This window comes from Seriola lalandi, unplaced genomic scaffold (assembly GCF_002814215.2).
Source record: "Seriola lalandi dorsalis isolate HSWRI2012SDOR001 ecotype SW California unplaced genomic scaffold, Sedor1 jcf7180002054343, whole genome shotgun sequence".
Classification (NCBI taxonomy): domain Eukaryota; kingdom Metazoa; phylum Chordata; class Actinopteri; order Carangiformes; family Carangidae; genus Seriola; species Seriola lalandi.
This window is the reverse complement of record NW_019524896.1, coordinates 1,165,323-1,177,502: the sequence shown is the minus strand read 5'-3', so window position 1 is coordinate 1,177,502 and position 12,180 is coordinate 1,165,323. Positions and strand designations below refer to the sequence as shown.

Here is a 12,180-nt window from a genome sequence, read left to right as displayed (position 1 = left end):
CCTTTTTTTTTTTTTTTTCAGGCCCAGCTTTTAGCACAGCTCCTCTCTCCTCCAGTGTCTAAAGCCGACACGTCTGATATTTGCTGTGTGGGGAGGCAGCCAGCTCGTAGAAGAGGACGTAGGCGTTGCTGCTGCGAACCTGGCTGGAGGACATTGGGCTCACCCTGCAGAGAACACACACTGTAGTTATAGCACTGAAACCACACAGCACTGTTTCTTAGAGAACAAATGCTTGCAGGTAAGAAATAAAAATGGCCACAGAATGATCCCACTCCCAACGACCGACACACACAGGCAGCTGCACGCATGCACACACCCAATCTGCACAATTAATTTACACGGATAGAATGAGGCCAATGCGATGACAGCAGGTACCATACTGTACAACTGCAATATAATTAGACTGCACAGCTTTCTGCCAATCTCATGTGAGGTAATATGATGACAGGTGAGTGGATGTAACTTGATACCTGGAGTCGTTGTAGCTGTACCACTCTCCCAGTGCTGGGTTTCTGCAGTAGGCTGTGTAATGGCCTCCCAAAGCATTTCCAGTGTGGTTGGACACTGCGTACAGGTTATACACAACACGCTCTGCAGGGGAGAGACAACAGCCAGTCAGTCAACACTCATCGTAATTAATTAGTAATTAATAATTGTCCTCGCCTCTGCAGGTGACGGTGCGTCGTCTTCTGCAGATACTCACCGCTGCTCTCTGAAGCAAACTCCCGCAGGTCCAGCTCTTTAAGAGGGAAGTTGACATAAGTGGAAAGTTTGCTGGATCGGTTGTTAGAGTCTGAGAAACGCTTCAGGTCTGAGAGGAGCAGTGAGTCAAGGAACAGAAACTGATTCAAAATAACATCATTGTACCTCAAGTGCAATTAGAAGGCACTTGGACTTCATCTACTACATTACAAATATAGTAAATGTAACCGATTAAATTATAAATGTACTTTATAATCAATTGTACTTTACAGATGAACATGAACAGCTCATGAAATATGATGCACAGTCAAGTTCAGGACTTAAACATTAAAATGCTCTGAACACTGACGGCAGTTCTGATTTTCATAACGAGTACATTCACTTTTGATTTTTGATATTTAAAGCTGCATTGCTTGATTGATCGGCCATTTGGAGGCAGCGGAACAAGCTAACAACACAACTTGTGACATATAAAGCTGTCGCCACGACAGCTTTATGTCACAAGTTGTGTTGTTAGCAGACATGTAGCAACATTAGCATTCATTTGAAGTCTTCTCAAGTCCAATGTCTATTCCCGTTTTAACTCCCGGAGGAATAGTGGTGGATGTTTAGCTGGTGGATGCTCCACTTTGTTAGTTGCTAGGTAAGTTAGCTTTTTGCTGGTGAGCTAGTGTACAGTCGGTTTTTCCAAACCATTTTTTTGCGGAAGACAGCTGAATGCTGCTGCTGGAATCAGGGGTGATGAAGAGACAGATTAAACACCCGGAGAACAAAACAATGAGCTAAGAAGAGGGTGGAAAAAAACTCTGTGGAGCTGAGGGGAACTGAAAGGTTCAGTGGCTACAGATATTTTGAAACATGCATATGTTTCTGGCAGATCATTGACTTAGTGCATGCTAATGCGTTAGCAGGAAGACTGCGCTCATTCAAATGCATCTGCATGTTAAACAAACGTGTACAAAGATGTGAGGAAAAGGATACGAAGCACGAGGATCTGAGGAAACTTCTGGATGCTGAATCTTTTGGTGCATTTCCTTCTGGCTTTGCATCTGTTGCATGTCTGAGAGAGAGGCAAACACAGAGAGGCTCTATAATCCACATCAACTTTACAAAAGCAACACGGTGTGTGTGTGACGTGCTGCGTGAAGCTTCTTACCGGCCTCTCGTCCCCATCCAGCACGTCGTCTTTTGTAAAGAGTTTCAAACAGTCTTTGAGAGTCACTTCGCCTGAGCTCTTCTGTGGAGACACACGGAGCATGTCAGGTCAATAAGAAGCACACTACAAGTCTTTATAGCCTAGCCAATACTATTGTACAAAATATTGATGGTTAGTCCATATGTGAAAAATCTTTGGAAAATGTATGTGCGTGTGCTGACCTGTGCAATAGGTATTGATAGGTCCCAGAATGGATCAAACACGGTGGAGCGGAAGCCGCAGGCGGTGCAGGTCAGAGAACTTTTCAGCTGGCCGACAAACAGATCTAAAGGCAGCGACAAAAGATGGAGGATTACGTTTAATATGGATTTAAATTCAATAACGGTTTTTCAGGTAATTATGCAGCTTCAAGACAAAAAAAACAACTTACCAACAACTTTGCTGTCCTCTCTCTCCAAGTACATATTCCACATTCGTTTGCCTTTTTCCTCATCCCTGTGAACGAATGTCATTTCACATTATTTGACATAATTAGAGAGGAATATAAAACCATAAAACTAGAGAATCATTGCAGCTCAATCAGATGTGCAGCAGACATAGCAGCTTATGAGTGACTTATTGGGGGCAGAGGTGAGAGGTGGCTGGCGCGCTGACTTACGAGAGGTGGTCAAAGTCCTCGACTGACACCTTAGGGCGGACTGTCACTCTGTTCACTTCAGTATGGAGACCATCCAATAAGGAGCGCAGAAACTCCTGGGCGTCCTGCTGACTGCGGAGAGACAGAAGGAGAGTTATTTATTTTCCAACTACATTAATTTACATGAAAACTTTTACAGGCAGGATGAGGGGGCGACTTACTTGCAGCCCACGAATTTGGGGGCGTATCTCTGGATCTGGTTCCTGAAGTCAGACGGACTGATGGCCTCGTTGTTCACGGAGGTCCACAGGCTTTGAGTCAGCTTCGCAAACTCTGAGACGAAGGAGGCGAAAGGAAAGAGACCACAATCACGAACGGAGATGTTTCTCGTGGTTCACACACGTGCAGTTTGTGAGCGAGGACATCCTTCACAAAATGACCTGATTGATGCACTTGCCCTCACCTGAACTTAACTTCAGCCTTTCACTGATAAAATGACAAATGTGCTGATGAAGACCGTGAGAGGGTGTTGAAAGCTCTCCAACAGTTACTAAGTGGACCTTAGGTTATCACATAAATTAATCTAAAATAAATAAATAAACCACAACTGATAAAAATGACATTATACAAAGTTGTGGAAGAAAGAAATGAAGGTTCTTTGAACTGAACATTAGGAAAATAAGAGTTTTTATTCAATACGTTTATATTGGAGGTAGTGAATGGGGAGAATATGCTGAGCCAACACACCCTGCAGGAGTATTAAGTGATCTGATTGCAGCTAGGCGGGTTCAGTAAGGTATCTGATCTGATAACAGTTTGATAATTTTGATCTGACGAGAGTATAAAGTACATACAGTATAAACTGAAAATATCTGACCTACTGCTGCTGAGCCATAAAGTGACTAATGCTCCTCATGATGCTGATGAGATGTGGCCTGAGAGCTCAGAGTCTCGTCCTACCTTCCATGAGAGCGGCGCTGTTCCGGCAGTTGTTGTTGAGGTCTGTGCGGTGGATGTTTCTCAGGCAGTAATCTCTCAGCTCTGGAGTGTTGCTCAGGCATTGTAGGATGGAGTTCATGAAACACTGGAAATCACAAACAGAAAAAAAAAAAAAGAAAGAAGGATGAATTAAAAATGAAGATCCAGACTCAGCTGGTGATGTCAGCAGGTCAAAGTGCAGGGTGATGTGTAGTGTGTTACGAGGCCACAAAGTGAAGTAAAAGCACTCACCGTGTTGCCGAGGTTCCTCAGTCCCACCAGGCCTTGAGGACTCTTGTTCTGCACAAAGAAGAAGAGAAGAGAGTCTCGTTTACTCACGAGTCTGCTGGAGAATGATAAGTTTACCAGAAAGGTATTATACAGCATGAGATACACTAGACAGAGAATGACACAGCATAATTAATTTCTTCAATAATAAAAAATTCTGAAGGGTTTAGGAGAGTGTGTGACCAGACTTCAAACCTCAAGCTCGTATATATTTTTAACAGACTTTTAAACGGACACTTTCGAGCTGTTTTTACCACTTTAAAATCGACCAAAAAGCCGAAACATCCAGCGAGAAATGTTTCTGAAGCCTCGGTGGTGATATTTCTTAATTTACGAACACAAAAGAAAATCCCAACTGGCTCCGCACGAGCTCAACATGTGTCAAGGTGGGTCATTAATGGGGCCAAGACCGAGTCAAAGTGGGGACCATGACGATCAGACTGAGAGGAGCTGTGTGGTCCTCATGGGTGTTTAGTTATCACATGGGTTGAGCATGTGTTAGCATACAGCTGAGTCTTCTGAGCTGTCATGTTATCAGAGGAAACTTGCACAAGGTCTCAGTGTGACAGCGACGGCGGCCCTTGTACATTCCTCAAGTGTGAACAAAGCCTTGAGGGATTGCATCAAATCAATTCATACGATGGTCACATTGTTGGCAGCGTCGCAGCTCTGAGCTGTGGTTATCAGCTACTGTTCCACGTGCTTCTGACGAGACGCCACAGTGTGTCCTGACCTTTACTAGCACTAGACCGGTCGCCGACCGGCCGCCGCGGTGACATCACACAAGGCATGTGATGAGAGAAGGCTCTACTGAGAATCCGTGGAGAACACATCGTGGCGTTAAGTCGTTTGTGTGCGAGGCGCCTCGCATGACTGCACGAGTCGAGGATCAACTACTTTAGCTCTTGTTTTATCTGGTGCCACCGGTAGTGTGGTGCTAATCAGACTGATGCAACGCTCTGAAACAACTGATGGTATCACTTTTAGATTTAGACTGATGTTTCCATCGTCACGAAATTCAAGAGTAATCACAAGCAGCCGGCGTTTCCCTCCGTACGTTGTCCTTGTTAAGTTGGAAACGCTCCTACACAACACACACACACACCATCATGGCACATACACACTCTATAATAATGTACTGTCTGTATCAAGGCAATGAGATGTTTTTAATTTCCAAATTTAGGTTTTACCCTCCAGACCTGCAGGTCACAGAATCATGAGCTGCTTTAACATGGGCCATGAGCTTATTGTTAGAACCATTACTCATGAATGTCTGGATAAATCAAGCTAGTAAATCAGGCCAATGAAATCATAGCTATAAAAGATTAAACTACTGCAATAAATTTTTTTTTTTTAAAAGCTGAAGAAGAGATGTGGCCAACTAGAGTTCTAGCAGCCGACCCAAACCTGACGTTTCCCAAAAAAAGCATCAAGGTTCAGTTTTCAAATTTCTGATTCCTTTTTGACTGTGTAAAAATATATTTATGTAGATGTAAATCAGAAATATAACTTCTTATCTCAGTCTAAAGTTCAGACTCAGTTTGAGGCTCTTGCAGAAGTCGAGCAGGGACCCACTCATGTTTGATTTTCAGATAAGACAACCTGCATCGACCTCTTATCTGTTCTTGAGACATTTTTTATTGCATAAGCTTTAATTGGGAGGTGAAATTCCATTTAAATGACACTGACCTAATTACGCTCGTCCTTGAACGCATTGTTAAATAACTGCGAGGGGGAACAGTTTTGACATTTTTCTGCGCCACCCGCAGCCTGAGTGCGCGCTGATGGCCACTGTCTGAATAATAACAACAGGTGACATCTTGGCCTGTGACCTGTAGCTCGTCCTCAAAGAGGGAACATAGTAACTGTGTAACATGATGACTCGGAGCAAGTCAGCACGGTCACGCACCGACGCCTCTGCTGACGGCCGAGGAGCTGCATGTGGAAGTAATAGCATCAGGGCAGCAACGCACTGACGGAAGCATAAATGAGGGCACGGCTGCACACCTGTAAATCACTTCAACACGCTGTTGTTCATTCTTTATTGTACTTTGAGTTTTAGTGTCTTTTTGGTTGATTTGAATAAGAGAGAAGAAGAAGAGTTCGTAGCACTTATCTTTGCTAAAGCGTTATATCTGTGTAACAGTGGTTAAAGCTGGAGATAAGTGTGTAGTTCGATAAGAATTTGCTTTTTTTTTTGCATTTTAAGTAAATATGAAGAGGTTAGTAAATCCTGTCGTGCTGCTATCCTTATCCACAGTGTCAGTGAAGATGTTTAGTGCCTCATGTTGTTGTTTATTATGTTCCACGAGCTTTTCACTCCTGAAAATAGAACTGTGACAATATAAGCTATTAACAGCCCGCAGTCTGCTTGCTTGCTTGGCCACAATTATTCTTCCCCTTCTTCTCCGCAGTATTATTTTGAAGGTGACCATATGGTGCGAGTCCCAATCTGCTGCACTGCTCCGGTGAGTACTGACCACAGCGGGGCCCTCGGCACACACTCAGCAGGCGGCTTGTAATTTAAAAAGAGCCGTCCAAAAAAAAATAAATAAATAAAAAGCGAGGAAGTGATGGGTGATTCAGGTAATCTCTGTATTCTGAACAACAACGCTCTCCTCCGCTCCACTGGCATGTCTTCAGAGAGAAGGGGAGAGAGGGAGAGACAGAGAGAGGGAGAGAGAGAGCTGGAGAACGTGATGTCCTTACCCAGCTTTGCATGCCCGGTCAAGGCCGTATAACGTGACGAAGGGAGCAACACATGGTGCCAGCTATGCCACTCCCTTGGATACAGTATAAACAAAAATCTCAGCTACATTAACAGCAGGGCTGGGGAAGGTCCAAACATACCACCCTCACGTAGAGGAACTTTACTGTGACACTTCAGTGATGTAAAAGTTATGGGGTTTTAATGGTGAGATACTTTGCCATTTCAGTTTACGATCAGTTGATCGACAGAAAATGAATCTGCTATTATTCTGATTCACATTCTCCGACTTCGTCTGGTTTGATAGTGAACTGAACATCTTTGGACGTGGATCAGATGGCATCACTTTGGGCTTTGGGTGAAATTGTTTTACAATCCTTATGACATTAACTAGACTGATTTGTTAGTCGATCATTTGAGAGAATAATAGGTAGATCGTGAAAATAATCGTTAGCTGCAGCCTTAAATTGAAAGATCACCAGAGTCATTGGGATTAATCCTTCTGGGCACCATGAATGTCTGCAACAAATGTCATGGTGTAGCCTACAGCTGGAGAGGTGTTTTCAGTTTGGATCAAAGTCACTCATCATCTAGGACACTTAACGTCTGGTTTGTGCAAGCACTGAAAACCACTCAATTACACTAAGAAAAGTGAGCGCAATAAGTGTCGAAACCGATATCTTCCAACAGTGTTAGCCAAAGCCAAGGCCGTGAAGCGTGTGGTCCGTGACTGCAGGCTACGCTTCGCTTCCGTAAACACCTCAAACCCACATGGGCTGTGGAGACTGTCTGTGCAGGGCTGTGGGCAGAGCTCAGTGCGAACAAAATGTACCGTGCAGACGATAAGGAAGGTGACAGTCTGGACACATTCCTTATCAGCAGGGCTCTCCTTCCTATTACGCAACAAATGTCACACTGTAATTGTTACTCTGATACAGGCTGCTGCTTTTCTTAAACCTCCGCCCCCACCCGACTCCCCCTACCTCCCCGCCCTGTGCTCCTATCTGCCCTCCAGCCCAGTCCCTCTCCCCTGATAAGAGCCTAAAGGTCACAAAGCTTTCCCTGGCTCTCCATGTTGTTACAAAGTTGAATAAGATGTTGAGATTTTACTATTTCTTCTTCTTTCTTTTTCTTTTTTTTTTTAACATTGATTTTCTTTCACATACTGTAAATATCACACTGCATTTCATGGAGTCTATTTTCTCTCTCTCTCTCTCCTGCAGTATCACCATGATACTGTATCCCTGTGTGCATGAATCATAATTTACAGTGATGAGATATTTGCGTGTGTGTTGATGTCATCTTCAGCTTTATGGGTGATCATAACACTGAACAAGCTGCCAGTGCAAAAATACACCACTTCTATGTCCTTATTAATAAACAAATACCCAGATTTATTGTTGATTTAAGTGAAATATATTTTACTTTCTATTTTGTATTTAATGTGAAAGATCTGAACTCCAATAATGTTGCTTAACATTATAATCAAAAAGGACAAAACTTAAGCTAAATAATTAGATTTTATGGCTGCTGCACCAAAAAAACACACAATATGTCTGTGTTGACAGTGACAAGTGCATAAGAACTTTAAAAAGTCAGGATGAATAGTTTGTTATTTGTGAAAGTTAAATGAAAGGGAATGGAGAGGAAGAGGGGGAGGCTTTGAGAGAGGTGAGACAGAGGCAGAGGTGCAGTGCAGGTGGTCTGGACTCACCTTGGCCTGGTTGATGATCAGACCCATGAACGTGGACACCAGCATGGACCGGGACAGCGAAGGATTCTTGCGCCGCAGGTCGTGTTTGTCCAAGGGGAAAGCGGTCGGCTCCTCCAGCACCGTCACCGTGTAGGAGTGACGCAGAGACGGCATGTTGTCCGACGGTGGTTGTTGTTGTTGTTGTTTTGTTGTTGTTGTTGTTTTGTTTTTGTTGCTGTCCGAGAACCGGGATGTCAAGCAATGCAGCCGGAGTCAGTGGAGTCCCGCTGACCGGGCTGAAGTCAGTTACCGGCGGGTGAAGTCGCTGGTCGTCCCGCTGTGTCTGCAGGTTGGACCGTCTCTACCGTCGGGCACGTGCACACGACCTCACTGTGATGAACACTAACACAGAGGCGGCGCGTGTGTCGGAGTTTTTACTGTGTGACGTTAACGCCCACTCCCACCCCCCCGAGACGACCGGTGCTGCCTTTAAGTGCCGTTGGAAACATTAAAACTGTCACAGCTCTGCTCTTGGCGCATTGTAAGGAGCTGTGAAAGTAGTCAAATTCATAACTTACTTACGTCACTGCGCAGAAAATTATTACCAACTTTGCAGTGAGAGCATTCATTATGCAGTGAGTGATATATTATCATTATTATTATTATAGGTGACATTATTAGATTATTAACACTGATGCATCAGTGTGTAAGCAGTTTAGCTGAGGTGGAACTACTTCTAATTACTTTATTTAGAGTTGGATAGTTTGGTCCAGTGATTTCACTTTCCAATATATTTATTTTTGGACATTCAGCACCAATCAGATATTTCCATACAATGTGTCTCAGATTTCACAACTGAATGTAAATGACATATATTTGTCTTTGTCACAGATCTCAGAATACTTATTAAAAAAGTATATGTACATGGAAAAAAAAAAAGCCTTTTTGTGAAGCATTTGGTAATTGGATCTTTTGTGGTCTCAAACACACAGGTCTACTTAAATGAAAATATCTGAGATGTTCAGAGGGGAAATGTCTCTTTAGTGGACACCACAAACACAACAAAGGGCCTCAAGTAGACACTGTACGGGGCCACGAGCCAAATGGTTTAATCTTTAACAGATTTTATGAGATTCATCTGTAAAGCAATTAGTGACTTATATAAGCCAAATAAATATGGCGGACTTGGTTGCATTAATGTTAGATTTCACTGGAATGGATGACACACATGGCTACGCTTGTTTCTTAGCTAAACTGCAGAGATAAAGCAGATGCATGAAAATTACACCGGTCAGCTGATTGTCTCTGAGAATATAAAGGTTTTGAGTTAAAGGTCCTTTAACACCAGGGGAGGAGATAAAGCGTTCTTTAGATATTTAAGTTGTCATCTATATACAACATAATGATAATATACTCTCTGTCAACAGTATGTACTGGAGTACAGTGGAGAGGTCACTGTGCTTTACTTCACTAATTCACTTTTACGCTCTTTAAACTTCCAGTATTGTGCTTTTTGCTTCACTACATTTGTGTGATAACTATAGTTACGTTGCAGATTCAGATTATTATTACATAATAATATATATTAAGAATTAAGATACCCAGTAGTGTAATAGATTGTTTAAATTAAGCCTAACCTTTACCAGCTGCAACATTAAAGCAGTGCTTGTACATTAAGAGCTATCCAATGAAACATTTTTCTATGAGTTCTGGTATATTTGGTATTTTAAGTATATGTTGATGCTCATCTTCCTCCACTGACATACATCGGCTTCAGTCTACACTACACTGGGTTATTGAGTGTAGATTGAGGGGCGAGACCGACTGTTTCTGGATGGCTGCTGCCAAAAAGATTTATTGGACCAAACAGGCAATGAAGAAATTTGCTCAATGTTCATTTTCTTCTCCACAATCTCCCACTGCAGCTTTATGTTACAGTAGACATTATATTTTGTTTTCCTTCTTGTAATAAAAAGTATGCAATGTTTGTTTTTACTTGAGATCGGTCTGCCTATCCAGCTGGGTCTAGTTTAGAGAGCTTAGAATTGAATCGATGCATAATGTAATATATCTTCTTAAATACAATATTAAACAATTACACAGACAGACAACTATAGACTTTATGGAAAGAGCTCTGCGCTGTATGATTTAGTGTCAAGGACACAAGTGCGGTGCTTTGGGTTTACTCACTACTTCAGTCAGCATATCAGTGCTGATAATGGAGAAACAGCATAGGAAGCACTTCAGCTGAGGGATTGTTGTGTTTTGAGGATATACTGATCTCTGCAGAAATATCCATAAAACAGGCAGAAATGAATGTATCACAGTTCACAGTCCACAGTATTCAGATTCCATTGACCAGATGGTGTTGAGAACAAGGTACAGTGGATACAGTACGTCAACCTTCACATTTGCTTTAGCAAAATGCATTTATTTTTTTCTGTGTTGTTCTCTGAGATAAAAAAAAATCTAACAGCAAATATGCAGGTGCTTCTGCAAAGGTAGAAAGAATAACACATGTTGGCAGAAAATAAAAGCTCCCATCAGCTTCATTCTACATCCCAAAACCTCAGCCCCTCGACAGAGAGACTTGCTGACCCTGATAGATATTTAGACTGCAGCTCTGAATAGATAAAGCACCAGCTCTGAGGCTGATAAGAAACTTGATAGCTGCCTCGTAAAACCTTTACGGGTTCCTTCGACCCTTTGCATTCATTTTCATCTTTTGGCTGTAACAGAGAGGATATTAAAATAACTGAGCAAAGTCCAGAGCGCTCATGTAACAGACCGCACTGAGCTGAGGAATCAGGTTTTAACTCGGTGTATAGCGTTGGATATGGTGAGAGGTGCAGTTGTCACACTTTTTTTTACTTGAACAAAACTAAAGGAGTGAACAGCGTGCTGATGGACCTCAGCTGTAATGGCGCTAAAAATGTAAATATATTAAAATCGAAAGGGGTTAGTTTCTTGGGAGCATGAATGTGCTTAGAAAACCCAAGGAAATGTATTTATTCATTTATTATATTTTGATATTACTTGTGTACAAGGGGCTATTTTGGCAAGAAATGTCAGGTGGATCTATCCTGTGAGCGTCAGTAACTAACTGAAACTTGCAATTCCATTCATACCAAACTACCACACCATGGAAACAATTAATGTACGCACAGTGTGTGAATGTGGGAACACCTTCTTGAACAGTACTGGTAACCCCACAGGAACAGTGAGCGAGGGACTCCCTTTCTACAAACCTACCAATTAACCAACATTACATTCACAGAAGAAGAATGCGACCCGATGACTTTGTCACATTCCAGTCGTGGCTGGTTTTCGCTGCAGGTTCAAGAGACAGACGCTTTAATGAGGTCAGGGTTATCATGTCAGGAAGAGCCTGGAGCAAGGACGAACCTGAGGGAGGGTGGTGGAGATAACCTTTTCTTCAGTCCTGGTTTCAGTTTTGGTCAGCTGGCACAAATGGCTGAATTTTTAAATAAAGTTTACTTTGGATATTCAGTGTCCCCACAGGATGAACCCATGAGCTTTTCTATTTCATGGACTGACTGTCTCACATTCACTCAGCGCTTTTCTATCACAAACACCAATGATACTCTGGGAGCATTTCGGGGGTTCAGTATCTCGTCCAAGGACACTTCAACATGCAGACAAGAGGAGCCGGGGATCGAACCAACGACCTTCCTGTAAGTGGACGACTCGCTCTACCTCCTGAACCACTGAAGTTAAAGGAAACCAAAGAAATCTGGCTGAGATTCTTTACACTTTTTCACAGGAAATATTATTTACATTATGCGTACAAACTTGGTATTAAAAAAAGTACAGATGCAGGAACTGCTGAGAATGAAGGGAAAGCAAAAACAACAAAATAAAGATTTAGGTCACAAGAATAATTTGGAAAAAGCTTAAATTATACACACAACCAAAACTTATGGGCCTTTAACCTGCACAGATCTGAGTAAACTTGAAATCAGTTCAATTGATTCAAAACTCTCACTGAGGTTTCCTGT

General features: G+C 42.5%; 1 protein-coding gene across 1 annotated transcript; it reads right to left on the bottom strand.

Annotated features, from left to right (window-relative positions):
- Position 1: 1 nt before the first annotated feature.
- On the bottom strand, positions 2–8,563 carry LOC111656084 (ubiquitin carboxyl-terminal hydrolase 2-like). Its single transcript, XM_023407664.2, has 12 exons — positions 8,183–8,563; positions 3,726–3,773; positions 3,456–3,579; positions 2,717–2,828; positions 2,517–2,627; positions 2,289–2,353; positions 2,080–2,183; positions 1,859–1,939; positions 1,684–1,762; positions 704–811; positions 471–591; positions 2–164 (listed from the first exon to the last, which is right to left on the bottom strand). Exons 1-12 carry the CDS (start codon positions 8,333–8,335, stop codon positions 59–61), a joined length of 1,212 nt encoding a protein of 403 aa, XP_023263432.1. The 5' UTR covers positions 8,336–8,563; the 3' UTR covers positions 2–58.
- Positions 8,564–12,180: the final 3,617 nt, after the last annotated feature.

Excerpts from the sequence above, each read along its gene's own strand:
- LOC111656084 (XM_023407664.2), bottom strand. The coding sequence starts at position 8,335 with ATGCCGTCTCTGCGTCACTCCTACACGGTGACGGTGCTGGAGGAGCCG. Across the intron at positions 2,829-3,455 it reads CAGCGCCGCTCTCATGGAAG|AGTTTGCGAAGCTGACTCAA; the intron begins GTAGGACGAGAC and ends CCTTCGTCTCAG. Across the intron at positions 2,354-2,516 it reads GAGGACTTTGACCACCTCTC|GGATGAGGAAAAAGGCAAAC; the intron begins GTAAGTCAGCGC and ends ATTCGTTCACAG.